Source organism: Canis lupus, chromosome 6 (genome assembly GCF_048164855.1).
Source record: "Canis lupus baileyi chromosome 6, mCanLup2.hap1, whole genome shotgun sequence".
NCBI classification, from domain to species: domain Eukaryota; kingdom Metazoa; phylum Chordata; class Mammalia; order Carnivora; family Canidae; genus Canis; species Canis lupus.
Genome location: NC_132843.1, coordinates 42,750,378 through 42,773,719, shown reverse-complemented (window position 1 = coordinate 42,773,719; position 23,342 = coordinate 42,750,378). Strand labels below are relative to the sequence as shown.

Here is a 23,342-nt window from a genome sequence, read left to right as displayed (position 1 = left end):
GGGTTGAACAGGGGGAGGGGCAGAAGGAGAGAGAGAATTTCTTTTTTTTTTTTTTTTTTAGAGAGAGAATTTCAAGCAGACTGAGCACAGAGCCTAATGTATGACTCAGTCTCATGACCCTGAGATCACAATCTGAGCCAAAATCAAGAATCAGATCCTTAACCGACTGTGCTACCGAGGCACCCCTGGATCCCCCTTTCTTACGGCAGTTGTTCAACCTGCTGGTGTGAGCAGGTATTTGTACTTGGAGTTTGAGGGGCAGGGGCCTACTGCTATCGTGTGGCTATCCCTTTGAAAGGAACCGCCTTTCCACCATGGCAACATTCCTCTTGTCCTGGTTACACTGAGGTTTTGAGCAAGCTCCACCATTAACTCAGGCCCCCTCCCCAACCTTCAGGGCTGCAGACACATCCTTTGCCTTTGTTTCCCTCAAGCTTCTAGAATGTTATGCTCCATATCATGGCTATCACCTGTACTATGTGGTTATTCATATTGGCTCTGGCTCCCACATGGCTTATTAATTATTTCCAGGGGGTAGGCATGTATGCTGCTGAATAGACTGTTTATGTTGATGGGATTTTTCATCATGACTATGAAATCCACAGCATTACAGTTAACACCTTTGTTTTCTTTTTAAGATTTATTTTATTTGAGAGAGTAAGTATGTATGGGCAGGAGGGGGGCAGAGAGAGAGGGAGAGAGAATAATCCAGCAGACTCCTTGCTGAGTGTGCAGAGCCTGAGGGGCTTGATCCCACAACCCTGAGATCATGACCTGAGCCAAAACCAGCAGGTGGACGCTTAACTGCCGAAGCCACCCAGGCACCCCTGGTTTACACCTTATTTATCTAGAGGTTATATTTTCAATAACTTTGATTATCTGAAGTTTTTGAGTAATGAAAATGGCAGTATAAAACCAGTTTTCTCAGATTATATTACATTTACTTAGGAACCATTGGTTCTCTGATTTCCTTTCTTGACCTGAATTGGAAATAGCAAAAACAGCCTGATAGGAAGAAGACCGAAACTATAAAAAATCGACACAAGAATTCTAAAACTATAGCAGGCCTCTGACATGGAGCCTGCTTCTCTCTCTGCCTGTGTCTCTGCCTCTCTCTCTCTCTCTCTCTCTCTCTCTCTCATGAATAAATAAATAAAATCTTAAAAAAAAAATTATGTTTATCCAAAGGAAGATTGTTTTTATCCAGAAGAGAAGTTTTGATTTATTTTAAATATTTTATTTATTTATTCATGAGAATACACAGAGAGTAGAGAGAAAGAGGCAGAGACACAGGCGGAGGGAGAAGCAGGCTCCACACAGGGAGCCTGACGTGGGACTCGATCCCGGGTCTCCAGGATCACGCCCTGGGCCGAAGGTGGCGCTAAACCACTGAGCCACTCGGGCTGCCCAGAAGTTTTGATTCTTCATGGCAAATTGAGTAATTTATTAGTCTTCTTAACATGTAAAATTACATTTTTCCTTTTAAAAATCTTTTGTCATGAGATGAAATCCACCTAGTACTCTGAAAGCATTTAAGATTAAACTTCTGTCGTACAGGCCTAGCTCTGGTTGTGGAACATCCACCAACTGTGACAGGTTAAAAGTAGGTCATATTACTGCTATGTGTTGAGCCCTGGTTGTGGCTCAGATGTGCTGTTAATCACTTCTAGGAGTTTGGGGAGAAAGCGGGGTAAGCCGAGCAGTGCTTGTGATAGGACTAAGAAGTGGTATCCCCTTAGATCCTCAGAGACCTCTTGCATCTGCTCCTCAGCCATCCTGCCCTCCATACCATGCTCAGCGAGGCACTCACTCCTCATGCAGTGGGGTCTGTGTTCCCCCAGGAGAGAGGCAGAGGGCAGGCAAGAGCTGGGTAGGGACTGTACCTGCATTACCAACTCTTCTTTTTCTATTTTAAATGCAGCCCTTTGACATTTTTTTAAATGTCGGAAGCAACATACAGATATGTGTAATATAAGTATGTTTCATCTATGGCAGTATGTGAAGCACAAACCAAAATCCATCCCTCCCACATTGCTTTTAATTGCTCCCTTCTCTTGATAGATGATAAAGGACACATTTAAGGTGTATTTTTTTTTTTTTTAAGATTTATTTATTTGGGGACCCCTTGGTGGCGCAGCGGTTTGGCGCCTGCCTTTGGCCTAGGGCGCGATCCTGGAGACCCGGGATCGAATCCCACGTGAGGCTACCGGTGCATGGAGCCTGCTTCTCCCTCTGCCTGTGTCTCTGCCTCTCTCTCTCTCTCTCTGTGACTATCATAAATAAATAAAAATTAAAAAAAAAAAAAAGATTTATTTATTTGAGGGAGAGTGCGAGTGCATGTGGGGGAGGGGCAGAGAGAGAAAAAGTTTATTTCTGCTGAGTGTGGAGCCTGATGGAGGGGCTTGATCCCAGGACCCTGACATCATGACCTGAGCCGAAACCAAGAGTTGGGATGCTTAACCGACTGAGCCCCCCAGGTACCCCCAGGTCAGATGTTTCTTGGCAGACCTTTTCCTATGCATTTCCCTACTCTTTTCATTAAACAAACATATTAAATGCCTTTGCATACTAGGCCACATAGTCGTTTTTTTGGCTACATGGCATTTCAGAGTACTTTATGCATTTCTAGACACATGCTTGTTCTTTCTAGCACTGTGCTCAGCTCTGAGAATGAAGCGCTGGGAGATAGGCAGCCTTTGCCCTCACAAAGCACCGAGTTTAATGGTAGGGCAAATATATTACCGAATTTCTCACTCAAATTTAGTTACAACCACAATAAACAGTGGGAAGAGAAAGCCTGTGACACTCTGAGTGTAGGTTAGGGAGACCTTCAGGGTGTGGGCACATCATTTCAGTAGTCTCTTACTGATGGACACCGTTCTCTCTTGCTGCGCAGCTGTAATTATTTCTGCCTTGTTCTTGTGGATTGTGAGATCTACCCCACAGGATAAATTTCTACTAGCAGAGTGGGTGCATTTCAAATTTCGATAATATGACCATGTTGTTCTCTCAGAGTTGTGTTTTCACTGGGAAATAAAGCCTTAAGTTATTTTAAAGCAGGATTCTTTATACAGGGCTCACTGTGTCTGTCCTTGGCTTGTAGGAAGGAGGAGGAGGAGCGAAGGCGGCGCGAAGAGGAAGAAAGAGAGCGTCTGCAGAAGGAGGAGGAGAAGCGCAGGAGAGAGGAGGAGGAGAGGCTGAGGCGGGAGGAAGAGGAGAGGAGGCGAATAGAAGAGGAGAGGCTTCGGCTGGAGCAGCAGAAGTAAGTGGGTCAGTGGCTGGTCTTGAAGCTTGAGAGCTGGCCCGCCATGGCCTCCGTGTGCCATGCTTGTGGGAGAGTGCTATGATGTGTGCTGGGAGGCACACCCGTGCCAACTCCTGTCATTTGTGCCAGTGATTGTCGTGTTCCCAAGACGCCCTTATCTTCAGCTTCAGTGGGTTGCAAAAAGGAAAGGGATGGGGTCAGCCACCAGATCCAGGGACTAGAGCAGGAGCTGAGGTTGCTTGCTGGCTCTGTCCCCAGGTCCACAGAATCTCGTCTTGCTTCCCCAGCTTGTGTGTCTGTCTCACCCCTTCTGTTCTCTGCCTTGGTGTACACAAGGCTGGCCCAGTGTGGATTTGTGTGGTCTGAGTTTTCATGCATCTGACAGATTGGCCGGAATCAGAGAGAGATCCAGTTAGTCTTGGGACAGAGGGTCTGCTTGGTGTGGCCTCTGTCAGGCATCTGTTCCTCATACAGAATTTGGAACGTGAAACAATTTCTCCTTAGGACCGTGAGAGCAGCTCTGTCAGGGGGCTGGTCCTTCAGGAGGGAGTTGTGGGTACAGGGACAAATCGATGGACAACCATGTGTGTGGGAAGAAGATCTGAGGTGTGGGGGTGACCTGGCATCTAGAGGAAACCAGAGAACATGATGGTCCCTTGGTGTCTCGTCATCTCTCAGCAGCTCCACAGAGGAGCCTCATTCCACTTTGGGGAGAGACTAGGAATGCTACACCTTTAGGAGAGGGTGGCACCCTGGGTGGCCAAGCCCAGTGTCATGTTCTGTTCAGGAGTTTGTGAGATTTTGCTTAGTCTCATCTATCTACTTATTTATTGAGAGCTGGCTTTCAGGTCTTTTTTCAGTTGGTCACCTGACTGAGGTAAGAATTGTGTGATGTGTGTAGGAAAGAAAATGAGATTTATAACAATAGAGAGTACTGTCTCCCAACCGAACATGCCCAGTTACTATTTTCAGTGTTGATCTTGAAGGCAGGCTTTAAATTAAATGCGAGAGACCCTCAGAGTTTCCTGGCTTTTTTGACACTTATCAGGGCCACTTGCAAGACGTTCTCTTACTGCTCTCTGAGTGTCCAGGTGGAGAAGCTGTGGCCAACAGTTGAGTGTCTCAGCTTTGCCATAGATAGCAGCACAGCCTCTTACAGCATCCTGGTGAAAGTCCAGGCTGACTCCCGATTGCCTAGACTTGCATTCAAGCTCTGGCTGCTGCTGGCAGTGTGATCTTGGACAAGTTCCCGAACGCCTGTGCCTTCTCCTCTCTGAAACCTCACCTCTGTCGTGGTCGTGAGAGCAGTAGTGGCTTAGTAACCTGGGACATGCTGACCGGTAGCCATTACTGGGTTAGTCATTTCACAGAGTGACAAATTATAAAAGTAAATAATAGGGACATTTTCTTTTGCCATGAGCCATCTCCCACGGTCAGACTAGTGTGTATTTTTTGATATTTTAGGCAGCAGATCATGGCAGCTTTGAACTCACAGACCGCTGTGCAGTTCCAGCAGTATGCAGCGCAGCAGTACCCTGGCAACTTCGAGCAGCAGCAGCTCCTCATCCGCCAGCTGCAGGAGCAGCACTACCAGCAGTACATGCAACAGCTCTACCAGGTCCAGCTTGCCCAGCAGCAGGTGCGCGCACCCCCTTCCAGCGCCCAACCTGTCCTTCCGCTGGGACCCGTGCTCTTTTGTAATGGGTGCTAATAAATTCTGCCTCCTTTAGCCTTAAAGGGATAATTTCAGGGGACTTTTATGAAGGGAGACTTTCAGGGTGCATAGCAGTTTTGAAAACAAATAGATGATATTAAACCAAAAAATGATGTGACCACTGCTCTGTTGTGATTGAGCATCTGGAGGTTGTGTGGACCAGGTGTCATTCCAGTGAGTCTGGTTGAAACTCTGATGGTGGTCCTGGCACCGTGAGGACTGGGGTAACTGGTTTTAGTTCGACAATGTCCTTCAGGTGGTGGGCTGTCAGGTGGTGGCTGCCAGCTGCCAGTGGGAGGACCAGTCCCCTGAGGCTGTCGGCTGATTTTGCAGGCTGGTCACCTTGACGTTTGCGATAGGTACTGTGGCAAGACTGTGCTCCCATACACCACAGTGGTAGTCTTCCTTCAGCTCCCCTACCCCCAGGTACTTTGCTTCCACACAGGAGTAGGTGGTTAAAGGAAAGCGTGTGGGATGAGGGGTGGGGAGGAGGGCAGTTAACACTTGCATTTGGTCCTGGCTTTGCCATTATCTTGGGGTTTTTTTGTTGTTGTTTTATTTTCTAAAGATTTTATTTCCTTTATTAGAGGAAAGCATGGTGAGAGAGCATGGTGGTGGGTGGGGGCAGAGGGAGAGGGAGAAGCTGACTCCTTGCTAAGCAGGGAGCCTGATGTGGGACTCCATCCCAGGACCCTGAGATCATGACCTGAGCCAAAGGCAGGCACTTAACCCACTGAGCCACCCAGGCGCCCCTGCCCCCCATCTTGTTTGATATCAAGTTACCTACTGCTCTGATTTCTCTGCCTTTCTCTCAATGGGAATGGGATAAAATCCTGGTACCTGTTGTGTTCACCTCACTGAACTCTCAGAGGACTAAAATGAGAAAAATAGTTGCTCTGTGAAAATGTTGTATAGAGGGACGGCTGGGTGGCTAGGCAGTAAATTAAATGGCTGCCTTTGGCTCAGGGCATGATCCCGGGAATCCCGGGATCAAGTCCCACGTCAGGCTTCCTGAATGGAGCCTGCTTTTCCCTCTGCCTGTATCTCTGCTTCTTTCTCTCTTTCTCTCTGTTTCTCTGTCTCTCATGAATAAATAAAGTCTTAAAAAAAAAATGTTGTGTACATATAGCAGGTAACCGATCCTGTGTTCATGTTTCACACTGGGCAGAGGTATTAATGCCTTTGTAGTGTGGCTCTAACAAATTTTTACTCCTTTTCGCTCAGAAAGCAGTTTTGAAAAAAAAAAAAAAAAAGAAAGCAGTTTTGATCTGTCAAATGGAGGGAAGAAAACGTCTGACATTGTAGTTGCTCAACATTTCTTGTCAGATGAAGTGATCTTGCTATTTTGCCAACTTTTAAAAATTCTTTGAAAATTAATATTCTTCAAATCCCTTTTCCCTTGAGTCTTTAGCATTAGTGAGAAGTTAAAAAGCACTGTATATTTTGTCTTGTTCATGAGAAGATGAAAAAGATGTCAAACCAGAGTATATTCAAGACAATAAGTGGCATTTGAGGGATTCATTTTCTGTCCTTGAAAGCCTGTTTCTACTTCAAGGTTACCAGCCTCTTCCTGCTTCGGTGATGGCTCCAAGATAATTGTCCAATAGGATAGCTCCCATGTCCTGCCCTGTTGATAAGTCACTGTCATTTTGTGAAAGCAAAGTTGGTTAGATAGGGCAAACCGAGAATCTGTGGAAGAGAATTAGAAAGATCTTGAATCCATAATTTAGATTATAGTGATGGAACTCAGTTTTACACATTGATTACTGGTCTCTGGGAATGGAGAAGGAAAGGTGCTGGGAAAGGAACAAAGGAAACTTCAGCCCCATAAGTATTGATTTTTTTATAAATACTGTGCAAAATGACAAAATGTTAATACTTGTTCACTTAGAGATGTGGTTATGTGGGTGTTTGCTGCTGTGCTTTTAAAAACTTCCCACAGTACAGATGAGAGACAACGTAAGTAAACCATTATGATCTACTGCGTATAATAGAAGTTGATTTGAGGGCAGTGGGATCCCCAAAGGAGTTGTTCACTGCCAGAGGATTTCAAGCATGGCCTCCCAGAGAGCAGCCATCTGAGCTGGACCTGCTGATCATCAACAGAAATATTTTTCTTGCAGTCCTGTTGTGCAGTGAATTTTCTCAGTCTGCCGAATTATTTTGGTTGTACGCACTTTTTCTGGAGGCTGGTACTCTTTCTAGAAAATCGATATGGGAATAACTGAGAATCTGGGCCTTGGAAAGAGGTACTTGAAAATCTTACCTGTGTTACCAATCTGCATTAGCTGCACAAAAAGCGTCGTTGTTCATTGAAATAACTGGAATGTAGATATATGTTAAGTGTGTGTACAGATATGCAGAAATATGTCCTTATCCTAAACCATGAGATTACAAAGGCTTTTTTCATATGTTTTCTTTGTTTCATTATTTTATTTATTTTTACTTTTAAAAACATTAGCTAACTTTTGACTTGATTTTTTTTTAAAGATTTTATTCTAAAGTTACTTAAATTCCCAAATGTTCAACAGTAAAATGGATAAGTTTTATACCTTCACAATGGAATATCATAGCAGTGCAAACAAAATACAATTTCTTAAAACCTTATGGATGAATGTTGTAAAAATAATGTCAAATAAAAGAAGCCAGACACAAAAAAGAACATTTATTATACAATTCCATTTATATTGAAAATCAGGGAAAGCAAATCTATAGGAGTATAAGTCAGAATAGTTGTTAGCCCTGCAGCACAGATGGGGGTGGGTATCTGGAAAGGAGGATTCTGGGATGCAGATCATGCCTTGACTGGTATTGGTTATGTGGGTATGTATGTTTTATGAAAAACGATCAGGCTGTACATTTGTGTATGGTTTGTGTACTTTATAATTCAAAGTTTTACCGAAAGTTCCTTAAGTAATAACACTTAGGTACATCTAGTAATATTACTATCCATCTTGATATAAGAGGGGAATGTCCCCATAGTTGCCCTTTGTGTTTAAGATGTTTTTACTCTTCCGTTTTGACTCAGGACATTTTGATTCCGTTTTTATGAATGCACGTTTTAATCATAATTATGTAAATAGTGATGAATTTTCATTGAGAAAATAGTTTGACATCAAGCTCCATTTTACAAGCCTATTTTAAATTAGGTTGGTATTTTTTTTTATAACATGAGTAACAAAAAAAAAAAAACATGAGTAACAGTTTTCAGTTTAGTTGTAATGAGTTTTTCTGTATATAGCTTATGGTGAAGATTTAATTTTTGGTTAATATTGTCCATATTTGATTTGTTGATTACTTTGGGGGCCTATATCAGGTCTTACTAATTTACAGTTTCTGCCTTCATGAATTTTCCTCTGTGATCATTTCTTTCTACCAAGTTTTATTTTCCTGAGTCAGATTTTGTGTATCTGAATTTTATCAAGATTTTATGTCAGTTTTATTTATTTATTTACTCATTCATTCATTCATTCATTCATTTGGGAGACAGGGGTGGGGGGCAGAGACATAGGCAGAGGGAAAAGCAGATTCCCTGCAAGGAGCTGGATGTGGGACTCAATCCCAGGACCCCCAGATCAGGACCTGAGCTTAAGGTAGACACTCAACTGCTGAGCCACCCAGGCGTCCCTTATGTCAGTTTTAAAAACAAATGTTACTGTGTTCAATTTTTGCCTTTAATTGTTTTGGGGGTTGATTATTTCTACCTACTATCATATTTAGCCATTGACTTGATATTGTCCTACTGATAATCATCCTAAATAAGATAAAACTGGTAAAGTTTACTAGTAATTTCTTGAAGCACAGTGCTTTGGTAGGATAAAAACGGGGGTCAGCATGCATTCCAGGGCAAATGTGCCACCTGTTAATCATCCTGGTCAGTGTGTCTTCACTGTTTTTCCACTTGTAGGCAGCCTTACAGAAACAGCAAGAAGTAGCAGTCGCAGGGGCTTCTTTACCTACATCATCAAAAATGAATGCAGTGGCACCAGGCGATAGGATGTCAGTTAATGGACAGGCCAAAACTCACACTGACAGCTCAGAGAAAGAACTTGAGCCAGAAGCTGCAGAAGAAGCTGTGGAGAATGGACCAAAAGGTATGGTTTGGCATATGTGTTTGTCCAGTTGTCGTAATTGAAATTTATGGAAAACAAGTCAGGAGTCTGGCTAACTAGCTTTGGAGAGCAGTTACATATTTGTGAGAGCTGAATGCTTCTGTACCCTTTTAAGTCTGAATCTGATGCTTCTGGTGACCCTTAGAATAGCATAGAAGAACAAGCCAGATGTCTTCTGAACACTTTGTGAATTGTGTTATTGGTTACCTATTGCTGCGTACCAAATCGTACCCAGATTAGCAGCTTACAGTAACAACTGTTTATTGTCTCATACAGTGGTTGAGATTCCTGGGGTTTTTGGAATTGAGGAGCAGCTTAGCTGAACAGTGGTGGTTCTGGTCCCATTTGGTTTTAGTTGGTGATGCCGGCCAGGACTTCACTAGAGGCTCTACTTCCAGAGGGTTCCCTCCCATGAGTTGCAAGATGGTACTGGCTGTTGGCAGGAGGCCGTGTTTCCTGCCTTGCAAAAAGCCTCTTCTTCAGGCTGTCTGTCCTCAGTGTAGTGGCTGGCTTCCTCAGAGCACATGAACCAAGGGAACAAGGCCGAAGTGGCAGTGTCTTTTACGCTGTAACTTTGGAAGTAATACGTTGGCACTTCCACTGTGTTCTGTTGGCCATATGTACCAACCCTGTGCATTGTGGGTAGTGACCCTTCAAGTGCGTGAATACCCAGAGATGAGGATCACAGGGTTAGCAGGGGCATCTTGGAGGCTACCTACCATATACTATGATGTATTTTTTGTTTAAAGATGTATTTATTTATTTTAGAGTGAGAGAAAGTTGTAGGCACAAGTGGGAGGGGCAGAGGAAAGGGAGAGAGAAACTCAAGCAGACTTCCTACTGAGTTTGGAGCCCAGGGCTCAATCTCATGACTCTAAGATCATGATCTAAGCCAAAACCAAGAGTTGGTTGCTTAACTGTTTCACCCAGGTCCCCACGATGTTTTTTATTTGTTTGTTTAAGATTTTAAAAAATTTATTTATTCATAAGAGACAGAGAGAGAGAGAGGCAGAGACACAGGCAAGGGAGAAGCAGGCTCCATGCAAGGAGCCTGATGTGGAACTCGATCCTTGGTCTCCAGGATCACACCCTGGGCTGAAGGCAGCGCTAAGCTGGTGAGCCACCGGGGCTGCCCCTCAATGTATTTTTTGAGACTAAAGTACCAGAAGATAATTTAGCATTTTTAGAGGTCTAGCTTTTTATGGACCGCTCATTCATTCAACAATTGGAAGATTTTCTGAGTGCTTAGGGGGAAAATGTGAGGCAGAATGACACATGAGGTGTAAACTGTAGCTGCAGTAAGGACTGTGGTGGGGAGAAAGACACGTGTAGGTTCAGAGCACGTGGTGTGGGGACTGTGAATGAGTCGCAGAGGTCAACAGAGGTTTCCTGGGGAAGAGACGACTGAGCTGAGAGAGCCAAAGCAAGGCTAGGCTTTAACTTAAGAAGGAAGAGAAGAGCACGGCAGTGATGGTGGTTGGGTAGTGGTATGGTTTGTAATAAAGACAATTTGAGACATCTGCCTTGTCTCTTTTTTTTTTTTTTTTTTTTTTTTTTTGCCTTGTCATTTTAGAGTAAGTAACAGAAAACAGCTTTGGATAAATCCTTGAAATCCCATGGTTTAACTCCTCTCCCCTTTTATCACTATAAGAGTTTATCACTATTTTTTTTTATTTTTTATTTATTTTTTTTTTTTAATTTATTTATTTATGATAGTCACAGAGAGAGAGAGGCAGAGACACAGGCAGAAGCAGGCTCCATGCACCGGGAGCCCGATGTGGGATTCGATCCCGGGTCTCCAGGATCGCGCCCTGGGCCAAAGGCAGGCGCTAAACCGCTGCGCCACCCAGGGATCCCACTATTTTTTTTTTTTTAATTTTTATTTATTTGTGATAGTCACACAGAGAGAGAGAGAGGCAGAGACACAAGCAGTGGGAGAAGCAGGCTCCATGCACCGGGAGCCCGAGGTGGGATTCGATCCCCGGTCTCCAGGATTGCGCCCTGGGCCAAAGGCAGGCGCCAAACCGCTGCGCCACCCAGGGATCCCTTTTTTTTTTTTTTTTTTTTTTTTTTTTTTATTAAGTAAATCTCTACAACTGTCATGGGGCTTGAACTCATCACCCCAAGAATGAAGAGTTATATATGTTCCACTGGCTGAGTCAGCCAGGAACCCTAAGTCTACCAATATTTTCAAATGAATTTTTTGTCAAAGGTTTCTGTGACCACATCTGAAAAACCTGCTGAGTGGACTGGTGTATATAGATGCTGCTCAGCAACAAGACTACCCCTTTCTATTTGGTCCTTAGTGGTTCCAGTCCTATTCAAGTTTTGCTGTTTCTTTGAGCTCCTTTAGAATAGGCCCTAGAACTTTGGGATCCTTAAAGGTCAAGGTTCGCCTTTTTTTTTTTTTTGACAGAGACTAAAGTCAAAGCCCAGCTTTCTTTGTCCAGATCCAAAAGTGAATTTATTCCTAAGTCCAGATCTCCCTTCTTTATTAGGTTTCCCTGGCTCCAGCTAGGAGGTTTCCAAGGTCCAGTTTTAAATCCACATGTGTAATCAGAGTGTTGAAAAAATCACTTCTAAGATTGTGGATTGCATTTGTTACTTGAAGTGGTGTGACCTTTGAATACCTAGTGACATTGGTTAAATGTTGCAGTTCAGGGGGAGACTTTGCTGGGAAACATGTAAATTCCTCTAAGTCCTCGATTTTAAGATAGACCAGATAATACTTGGTGCCTCACTGCAGCCAGGCAGGTGTCCTGTGCGAGTCAGCCACCTGCGGGTGAAGGCTCATCCTCTTCAGCGTGTGTAATTCCTGTTGCTTTTAGAATCTCTTCCAGTAATAGCAGCTCCGTCCATGTGGACACGACCCCAGATCAAAGACTTTAAAGAGAAGATTCGGCAGGATGCAGACTCGGTGATTACAGTGGGCCGAGGAGAAGTGGTCACTGTTCGCGTCCCCACTCATGAAGAAGGATCATACCTCTTTTGGGAATTTGCTACAGACAATTATGACATTGGATTTGGGGTGTACTTTGAATGGACAGACTCTCCGAACACTGCTGTCAGTGTGCATGTCAGCGAGTCCAGTGATGACGACGAGGAGGAGGAAGGTAGAGCTCTTGGTCCGTACTGACAAGTTCTGGGTTGTGTATTGGCAAAAATGGCTTGGTTTGCATGTCAGCCACCCTTGTGCTTCCTGATTTACACTTTTGGACAGGGATTCATCTCTTCATAAGTGGGATCTCAGCTGAAAAGGCTGAGAGACAGGCCAGCCTCCTGGAAGGGACTGGGGCCCAAATGTGACCTTGCTTTAATGCTAGGCAGGTCTGTCTGACAGTGTGTTATGCTACGGCTTCTCACTATTGTGCTACTTCCAGCATTTTGTGTTGGAAAGCCAAATGTGAAAAAAAAAAAAAAAGGGAAAGCCAAATGTGCAAGATCGTTTGAAAAATTTTAAAAGAGCAAGCAAGAAATTCTGCCAACTCTGGAATTTATTTAAATTTACATTTCTGATATTAGCTTTTTAAGTCATTGCTCTAAAGTTTTTTTATGTAAATACAGAAACTCATACCAGAACATCATACCTTAAAAAAATAAAAAATGTCAGCTGTTCTTCCCCATTTTACACAAGTATAATTTTTTATTTTCTCTGTAAGTAGACAAAATGGAGTGTTTCCATCTTGGTCTAGGAAGTAGGTTATAAAGTACATACGTATTAATGGAGAAGATGGTCTCCTTAATTTTGTTTTGCAGAAAAGGTAGAGCTCAGGGCTTTGGTACATACCTAGTGAGCACTTGAGTTCCTGTGTCGGCATAGCAGAGGCTGGTATAAAAAGAGTGCCCTGGCTGCGAGAGTGGAGAAGCAGCCTCTTGGTTCTTTGGAGCTCTAACCTTTCAGATGACTTGTACACAGACTGCTTGTGCTTGAAGAGGATTGGTAGTATTTCACAGACATCACATTGGGATACCCTGAAAGCGGTAGTTGTTGGAGGTTTGTGGAGGAAGGCTAGAAGTTCAGCTGTCAAGGTGCACAGTTGGATTCAGGCACCACATGTGCTGCATCCTGGGCCCTCTGGGGCCACATATGGCAACACATGTATGGGCCAGTGTCGTTGAGGAGCTGCTTTGTGTCATGGCACTTTGATTTCAGCGGCCTTTATCTCAGAGTACCGGACCAAGGTAAAACATTGCCCACAGATACTGCTGACTGAACCAGAAAGGAGAAAACAGGAGTGAGGAAAGAGCAAGCAGAGGCGAGAGAGAGACCTGAGCAGGTGTCACTACCCCCATGTCAGGTGCCACCAAGTAACATCAGGACCAGAGACTGGCCTTTCTTTCTTCCTTTTCCTTTTCCTTTTCCTTTTCCCTTTCCTTTCCTTTCCTTCTTTTTTTTTTTTTTAAGATTTTATTTATTTATTCATGAGAGATTAGAGAGGCAGACAGAGAGAAAGACATAGGCAGAGGGAGAAACAGGCTCCATGCAAGGAGCCTGATGCAGGACTCGATCCCAGGAATCTGGGATAATGCCCTGAGCCAAAGGCAGATGCTCAACCACTGAGTTACCGAGGTGTCCTGAGACTGGCCTTTCTGTTGTATCACAGGAACTCATGAAAATTATACTGTTTGCAAGTGTCTGGGAAGGGAAGTTTGTGTGTGTAGATTGTTACACTTCTAAAGAGCTTTGTGAATAGTGTAGAAGAATTCTCGGTTCAGAAGCAGGTCAAGGAGGTGATCTATGTCTGCTGGCTTGCCTATTGGAGACTCTCTGAAGGGAGGTTGCATCCTAGCGTGAGCCCTCACCTGAGTGTCATTTTGGGGCTCTTCATGTTGGGCAGGGCACCGGTAAACATGGCCACGGACCAGTGCCTCTCTGGAGGTGAGAACCATTGGCACACCCTTGATCTCTGCTCTAATATGTGATATCCTTCAGGTGGAAATGTCCTTGTGCTGTTCCTAATCATAAAATGATTTCCATCTAAAACTGTCAATACCCCTGTATGAACCAAAACAATAGTGAGGACTTATGGCAATAAGAGTTGTTTGCAAAGAGTGAGCATAACTTTGTCCTTTTTGAAAACGTAGCTCACAGGCTGCATGTGTCTCATGGCTTCTTATGAAGGCCACTGTGTGCCACCATGTCTTGTCCCCATAGTGCATTTTATGGGAGTCCTTTTAGCTTGGCTTAAGATAGAAGAGCAGTCAGTCTTTTTTGTTTGTTGGTTTGGTTTTTCTCTATTTGGTCTTGAAAGCTACGGGAAATTGTTCTCTTTGAAGAAATGTGGCTCATAACCTATCTTCCTGCTCTAATTCTACCTGTCTTTATTGTTACAGGTCCCAAGTCTTTGCTTAACTTGATGAAAGGTACATTGCTCATCTGTCCCAGTAACCTTTGGTTTTACAGATTTTGAATTACTGGGCTAATGTGTTTCATGGATACGCTTATAGGCAATATAGGCATTTTGAATGGCTCTGTATTTCTCATTTGCAAATGAAGGACATTTATTGCTGTGATGAAGCAAATCTTATTTGGGCCTATTTATCAGAGTGTCATTTGCCTTTTTTTTTTTAAGTAAACTTTTTTTTTTTTTAAGATTTTACTTATTTGATACAGAGAGAGCAAACACAAGTAGGGGGAATAGCAGGCAGATGGAGAGAAGGAGAAGCAGACTCCACGCAGAGTAGGGAGCCCAGTGTGGAGCTTGATCCCAGGATTCCAGGATCATGACCTGAGCTGAAGGCAGACGCTTAACCACCTGAGCCACCCAGGCATCCCCTAAATAAAGCCATAAATTAATAATAAAATAATAAGATATAAAAATAATAAAATTATAATAATTTTATTATAATAATAATAAAATTTTATTTTAGAATAGTTTTAGATTTATAGAAAAGTTGCAAAAATAGTACAAAGAGTTCTAGTATACTCCACCACACACAGTTTCGCCTGGTGTTAGCATCTGTCTTGTACTGTGGTAGGTTCATCATTACTAATGAACCAGTATGGATACATTATGATCACCTAAAGTCCATATGTATTCAGATTTCCTTAGTTTTTATCTAATGTTCCAGGATCCCATCCAGGTTGCTATGTTATAGTTAGTTATTTTGTCTCTTTAAGCTCCTCTAGACTGTGAGAGTTTCTCTGACTTTCCTTGTCTAAATTCCTGACAATGGCTATTGACAATCACCATGCAGTTAACCAATGTTGCCCCAATTCACTCTGCCATGTTATGAATGTGTTATGGTCTTTTATCTTCTGTATGGTATATTCCTCTGACCTGTTGGCTTGAGATTCTTTATATTTTATACATGAAACTGAGATTTTAAGCTGATTTGCAATTTTCTCACTCCTATAGGTTTCCAGAGGTATTTTTTTCCTAATTTCATATCATTACAGCAAAAACTATTAACTGGAACAAACCTGGAATCAGAGCTTTTTGCCACTGGGATCATCCTTGAGTTAACACAGACCTGTAGTGAAAGTAATGGATTTTCAGAGTGTCTCTGAATGCCTACCTCTATACTTTGGTTTCCTCATTTTACTTTTTATATATCAGATATATAGAAAATGATACTCCTCAAAGCTTGATTGCCCTTTCCTAAAACAGAGAGAATTTTCCTATTGTTGAAGAGGAAGAGGAGAGTGTCATTTTCCTTGGTGTTGCTCAGGCGAGCAAGGTTCCACGTACTGCAAGGAATGAGGAATTGAGGGGCTGTGCACGGGGAAGAGTGGGGCTCAGAAGTAGTAGTGGTGGTTACAGTCCAGTGAGAGAGAGATGCTGGCTGCTTCCACCACCAGATAGCAGCTAGTCAGACACAAGAATAAACAAATAAACGACCCAGGGACTAAGTGCTCACGGGTGTGTAAGTTGTAGAATGGCTCCAGAGAACTTCTGATGAGAATTTTCTCAGAGAGAGAACTGGGTTGCAGTGTTTGATGCAAATGCGTTTTTCCTGGATCTGTTCACTGATGTGTTTCCTGTCTGTCTCACAGAAAACGTCAGTAATGAAGAGAAAGCCAAAAAGAATGCCACCAAGCCTCTGCTGGATGAGATTGTGCCTGTGTACCGGCGGGACTGTCACGAAGAAGTGTATGCCGGTAGCCACCAATACCCAGGGAGAGGAGTCTACCTCCTCAAGTTTGACAACTCCTACTCTTTGTGGCGGTCAAAGTCGGTCTACTACAGAGTCTATTACACTAGATAAAGATGTTACAGAGTCTGGAGTCTAGGGTGGGGCAGAAGACAGCGTTTAGTTTGGAATTTCTTTTGACTTTGTGGAGCATTGCAGTCAGTGTTTACCCTATTGATTTTGGTCTGATGGCTGGTGAACTCTTGTGGGGACTCAGGGTTCCCTTGAAACCCTTTAGCATTAATACTCTGGGGTTAGGGGATTCCTCAGACCCCTCGAGCCCTTGGGTGCTGACCACCAGAGTCACTAGTGGATGCTGAAGTTACAGGAGCTACATGTTAAATCTTTAAGGTCTCTAAAATAAAACCTCCCCACATTGACCCCACCTGACTGATGGTGAGTCCATGCTGCCTGCTCCATGTGTTTTACGAGAGCCCGTAGTTACAGTGACCTCTGATGGGAAATCCTCATGTCAGTAGTCTACCTGAGGTGCAGCTGACTTTGAGGAAGGTCATCATTTGTAAAAACTGAAAAACTCAAGACCTCACAGATTATAATAGAAAAGTTGCCTCAATTTGAATTTGTTTTGAACAACCCAGATTGTTTCTGCTTTGAGTGCAGCTTGTTCAGTTCAGAGTTGTATTACAGAGAATTATTTTCCAAGATCTTAAGAATGTTCAAAGCTGATTGTTAATTGAACTATGAAGACACCTAGAACACCTGAGACATCTGTCTTAGCAAGCCTCTGCTTGGTCCTTTGCTCTTCCTCTGGTACTAGTACACTACCAGTAACAAAGCAAAATTCCTTTTTGTCTCAGTTGGGCTTTATCGAGCATCTCAAATTGAAACTGTTTTCTGCACAAGCATATAGTTACGGGTTTTGTAAACTCAAATTGGCACCTACTGATTTAAAATATACAATATCACTTAAATATAATTCGGTGTGTGGGGAATAACATTGCACTAAATGGAAATCACTGCCAGAGACAGTCCATTTTCTTTTCATGTGTTAATACTTAGGTACAAACCCCTACACAATTCCAGTTTGGAATTGCTTACTAGAGAGAATTGGAAATGCATATGCCCATGCTTAAATTGTTTTAGAGCTTTAATCTGTATTGTCTTTAGAGATGGGAAGAGGTACATCTTTGTTTTCCTTACTGAAAACAAATATGGATTAATTGCCTCACATTTGTATAAGTGATCGACTAGTGTAGAGATTCTTGTTTTCAGAAGGGAGGGTGGTATAGCTAGAAAGCGACAAAGACGGCAATACACATGTAATGTTACTGTATGTTGTTACTGAAATACTTAGATTTTTATAATTTCAAATCATAAATCACTTCTCGTAGGAGGGTCTCTGTTGATTAGCTGCGTTATATACAGTTCACTACGTAAGGGGCTGTTGGTTTTTGTGTGCTGCATTTCTGTCTGTTTTTTAATACCTGGTTTTGTACATACCTAACTCTGTTCTCTTTTGGTTATTCAGAAACTGGATTATTTTCTCCTAAGCAGTGCTTAATTTGTGTTTTTTAATTTTGATTCACTAGTTCCAGCTCAAAGATGTCCACACTGTTCTTCTGTCCAGAACACTTTCAGGCTCTCCATCAGCTCTCATGTATATATGGTATAGAAACCATGGGGTTAGGCACTTCTTTGGCTTTTTTTTTTTTTTTTTTTAATGAGAAAATACTGTATTTAAAATGTAAAATAAACTTTTAAAAAGCAGGCACTAATATATATTTCTTCCAGCCTTTGATTACAGATTTGTCCTTGCACATGTTAAGATGAATTATCTTCTAAAAATATCATTGTTCTTGGGAGCAGTGTATGTCACTTTACATAGCAGTGGTTCCTGTCATGTGCTCATGTCAGAACATTTTTTTGGTTTTAAACTTTTTTATTGCCTTTGGCTGTTGATTAGTACAGTACAAGTGCGATTTCAAAAAGATCTTGAAAATAATATATTTAATCAATTAAAATGTTTATCTGTAACCCGTTGATGTTTCATTAATACAGTTACTCTCTGAAGTGTTAGTTTTGTATTTCTTCATTTTGGAAGGATGAGAAGAAATATTCCAAATGACCTTTTCTGTTTTAAAAAGTTGAAAACCAACAGCAGACTATTTCTGACTGATTATTTAATTTTTGCTGTGAATTACCCCAGTGAGTTAAGATTTTAAAGTTTTCAGACTTCTTCGTGGAAAGGAAAGCACTACTTTTTCTTAAAAGGGACTTATAAAATCATTTTCCCTATACAACCAGATGCATAGCATATTCCTTGACATACACGGGGACCACCTGCTTTAAAATAGTTTCTGAGGTCTGGCACTTGGAAAGCAATAATTAGAGGAGTGCCCCAGTCAGTATAATGTGGAATGCCAGAAACTATTCTAAAAATGACCCCACTGAAATGTGTATCAACCTGGACATCAAATTTCATTTGCTTGTTTGAGATTCGGAGAGAGAGAATGAGTTGGTCATCCTGGGATTTTATCACTGTGTTGGGGTACTGTGAAGCCAGACCAGAAAGTACTTAAGGAGAACTATTGATATGTGTGTGCATCTTCGAAGCCATGTGACTGAGTCTTGACCATCTGTCTTGTGGAAGAGGAGCAGCAACCTATTCAAAATAATAAGTGATTGCTAATAATTCATTATTAGCTTGGAGTGCACAATCTACAACCAAAACCATCTTTGCACTCTTTCCCCAGCCTCAATTCATCACCTCCGTCAGAAACTTAACAATGTGTGCATGTGATCTTGGGGTAGAGCAAATCTTAACTTTATTTATATGCACTAATTTTTCAAAATGTGTATAAATCAAACTTGGACTTTTATCTCACATATATTCTCCTACAAGTCTTCCACTTTTTCTTGAGAGCTTCTTAAGATCAAGTTGATTTCTGTCCTTTCAATATCCTTCTTTTGAATTTATTACATGGTTATTATTTCAGGTGCTTATTATTTTGTTTGACTTTGTAATGAAAGAGGTATTAGCTCCATTTTTATTAGTTGACATGCCACTTTTAATAAGTTGTGATTTGATTAGGATACTTAATGTAGTACCAGGAAATGAAGTGGTCGACTTTTCCAGAATTGACCTTGGCGTTTGGACTTGGGCCATCAAACATGGGGGGAACAGTATAAATTGGAGCAGTCAACTCCTTTCTTGTAGTTTTAACAGTCTTGAGCGTGATTGCTCTGTTCAGCCTGGTGAACTCATGACTTGTGAGTCTATGGAAAGAGCAAGTACAAATGTGATTACGAGTGCTGATTTTTTTTCACCTTTAATGTCCTATCTATATAGTTCAAAACAGTTTTTACCCTTTGCCAAAATCCTGAACTTAAATGTCTCCAATTGAAAGTGACATAACTTTTTTTTTCTGTGACAAAATAGATGTAAACATGTTTCTCATAAGTTCTGCGTTTTGCAACTTAAAAAATTCTGGTCTGTGTTAATGGAAAGTTTTCCCTTTTTACTAAGTATAGGCCTCCTGTGTTCTTTTAATCTGCTGGATTCCTTCCATAGAGTGGTTCTTTGGCCATTTTTCTGTTAATTGAACATTTTAGGTTACTTGTGATTTTTTTATTATAAGTGATGTGTCAGTAAACACTCTTTTATATGTCTTTCTTGCACATCTGCATGAGTTTTTCAAGAGTGGAATTACTGGATCACACATTCTGTGCATTTTTGATTTTCATACACCCTGCCACATTGTCCTCCAGAATGGCTGAACTGATTCTCCTCCAGCTCCATAGTGTGGGAGAATACACTTTTTGCCCTGTCAACACTTTATATTACCATACTTATGTCTTGGTTGATCTGATGGTGAAAGATGAAATTTTCTTTTACTGTGTGTTTCCCTGGTAACTGGTAAGATTAAGCATCTATTTCTATTGGTCAGTTGTATTTTCTCTCATAAGTTGCCTGTTTGTGTCCTATACCCATGTTTCAATTAGATAATTTTATATTGATTTATTGGTATTAAAAATATAGCTTGTATACTAATGCATTATATATAATTTGTGCCAGTTTATTGCTACTCTGTTAATTTCATTTGTGGTCTTAGGTCTGTTTATATATGCCTATATTTGGTCATAGATGTTATAACCTAGCTTGTCAGTTTCATTTGATTTTTTTTCCTTTATGACTTTTATTTCTGTGTGTGTGTGTGTGTGTGTGTGTGTGTGTGTATATACAGCCTGAGTGGCTTAGTGGTGTATACACACACACACACACATATGTGTCTGTGTATATCTGGTTCTAAACTCTGTTCTATTTATCTGACCATTTATGTGCTAATACTGCAAATTACTATAGTTTTTAACAAGGCAAATCTCCCGGTGTTTTTATACTTTTTCTTTTTTTTTTTTTTTTTTTTTTAAGGCTTTTATTTATTCATGACAGCAGAGAGAGAGAAGCAGAGACACAGGCAGAGAGAGAAGCAGGCTCCATGCAGGGCGCCTAATGTGGGACTCGATCCTGGGTCTCCAGGATCACACCCCGGGCCGAAGGCGGCACCAAACCACTGGGCTACCCGGGCTGCCCTTTCTTATCTATTTTTGAACCTTTGTTTTTTTTTTGTTTTTTTTTTTTTAAGATTTTGTTTATTCATGAGACACAGAGAGAGAGGCAGAGATACAAGCAGAAGGAGAAGCAGGCAGAGGTAGCAGCAGGCTCCATGCAGGGAGCCCGACGTGGGACCTGATCCTGGGTCTCCAGAATCATGCCCTTGGGTGCTAAACCGCTAAGCCACTCGGGCTGTCCTGAACCTTTGTTCTATATGAACATTTAATCATTAGCCTGTCATATTTCATGAAAAATCTTGACGGGATTTGCATTGGAGTATTGCATTATTTTCTAGGTTGATTGAGAGAGCTTACATAGTCTTTTTATTTTTTTATTTTTTTTTAAGATTTTATTTATTTATTCATGAGAGACAGAGAGAGGCACAGACACAGGCAGAGGGAGAAACAGGCTCCATGCAGAGAGCCTAACGTGGAACTCGATCCCCAGTCTCTAGGATCACATCCTAGGCTGAAGGCAGCGCTAAACCACTGAGCCACCCTGGCTGCCCACTTACATAGCTTTTATTAAAAGATTGGTAGTTCCATGTTCTTAAATGGTATCCAGTAGCAGAGACGGAAGGCACAACCCTTAAGTGATCTTCCTGCCAGCTAATCTGGGACAACAGAGACTCTAATAAAATAGTTTGAGCTTATGAATGGGCCAGAGGAGGCAGGTGGTACAGGGTGGGGTGGGTTAGTTCCAGGACTTCATGAAGTGATCGAGAGCCCCCAAGTTACATTAATTTTGTTTCTCCACCATTGTAGGGGATGAGATTGTTTTGTATGTGTGGTTAGGAGCAGGCTTGCCAGGATCACAGTCCCAGTTGGGGGGGGAGGTGTAGATCTGCCCACTTCTAAGGAGAGAACCTTTATTTCTGTTCCACCAGCAAGTACATAGTCCCATGGGCCCCTCTGACTGCTGGGCAGTCATGTGCCCAGCCACAACTCAGGATCGTGTCTACTATGAAAAAGACATGGATTCCAGTGGACAATTAGACTGCATTTGTCACATGAGTTTTGAAATCCTTAGCTTTCATTAATTTTTTCCCAATTACAAAGTCATATTTATTGTGGAAAGTTTAGACGATATACAGAGATGAAAACATGAAACTAAAATGATAAACTTCCCATTAAAAATAATCACTTGGGAACTTCCTTCTGGTTTTTTTTTTTTTTCTTATTTTCAATTCTAGAATAATTCTGGCATATAAAAAGGTAGAGTATAGTATGAATACTCGTACCCACTACCCACACTGGTCATGTTTGTCTTTTTTTTTTTTTTTTTCCTCCCGTGCTTCAGATCTTGTCAAAATAATAAAATGAATGAGAGCTTGAGCCCTATGTACCTTTTCCCAATTATCATTTCTCTTTCATCCTCCCAAAGGTAATCGTTACCCTGATTTTGAGGTTTATCATTCCGTAACAATGTATGTTGCCTGAAAAAAGATAATATGATTTTGCAGAATGCTTTTGAATATTATTGAAATCTAAGGAAATAAGTATTAATTTATACATTCTCCCCTACCTAATATACTCTGCAGCTTTCTTTACTTGAAAACTGGGTGCACCTGGGTGGCTCAGTCATTTTAAGTGTCTGCATTCAGCTCAGGTCATGATCTCAAGGTCCTGAGATCGAGCCCCACGTTGGGCTCCCTGTTCAGCGGGGAGTCTGCTTCTCCCACTCCCTCTCCCTCCCTCTCTGTACCGTCTTTCAAATAAATAAAAATAAAATCTTAAAGTATACAGTTCAGTGGAATGTAGTGTGTACAATGTTGTGCACCCACCACCTCTCAAAGCTTTTCATCGCCCTAGAACACCCATACTTATTTTAAAAAGCACTCCCATCTTCCCTCTCCTCTTTCTTGGTAACTGCTAATCTGTTGTTTGTCTCTATGGATTTGCATATTCTGGATATTCCACATATAAAGAATCATGCAATATTTGACATTCTGTGTCTTCTTTGACTTTAAGCATAATGTTTTCAAGGTTCATCCAAATTATAGCCTGTATCAGTACTTCATTGCTTTTTATGACTGAATGATAATCCATTCTATGGATATGCCTCAATTTGTTTATTCATCAGTTGATGGACTTTTGGGTTGTTTCTACTTTTTTTTTTCCCCTCAAAGATTTTATTTATTTACTTGACAGAGCACAAGCAGGGGGAATTGCAGAGAGAGGGAGAAGTAGATTGCCTGCTGAGCAGGGAGCCTGATTTAGGGCCTGATCCCAGGACCCTGAGATCGTGACCTGAGCCAAAGGCAGACACAACTAACTGAGCTACCCAGGCACCCTGGGTTGTTTCTACCTTTTGACTGTTGTGAATAGTGCTGTTACGAACGTTCGTAAACAGTATGTGTTTGCTTACTTGTTTTCAGTTGTTTCAGGTATATACCTAGGAGAATTGATGGGTCATATGATAATTCTATTTGGAACTATGTTTTCCATAATGGCTGTACCATTTTACTTTCCTGCCAGTAGAACATTAGAGGGGGGTTCCTATTTCTCCATAACTCCTCCACTACTTGTTTACTGTTTTGTTTTG

General features: G+C 41.7%; 1 protein-coding gene across 3 annotated transcripts in view; it reads left to right on the top strand.

The window, feature by feature from the left end:
- The window catches only part of ACBD3 (acyl-CoA binding domain containing 3), a 42,159-nt gene extending 23,939 nt beyond the window's left edge, over nucleotides 1-18,220 (top strand). The window contains exons 4-9 of one of the 3 annotated variants that reach the window (XM_072830191.1): nucleotides 3,104-3,262; nucleotides 4,730-4,904; nucleotides 8,887-9,073; nucleotides 11,920-12,216; nucleotides 14,426-14,455; nucleotides 16,089-18,220. In XM_072830191.1, coding sequence (XP_072686292.1) covers nucleotides 3,104-3,262; nucleotides 4,730-4,904; nucleotides 8,887-9,073; nucleotides 11,920-12,216; nucleotides 14,426-14,455; nucleotides 16,089-16,300 — 1,060 coding nt within the window. In that variant the 3' untranslated portion in view covers nucleotides 16,301-18,220. The remainder of the gene's footprint in view (nucleotides 1-3,103; nucleotides 3,263-4,729; nucleotides 4,905-8,886; nucleotides 9,074-11,919; nucleotides 12,217-14,425; nucleotides 14,456-16,088) is intronic. The other 2 variants (XM_072830192.1, XM_072830193.1) reach the window with 2 other exon arrangements.
- The last annotated feature ends 5,122 nt before the right edge of the window (nucleotides 18,221-23,342 follow it).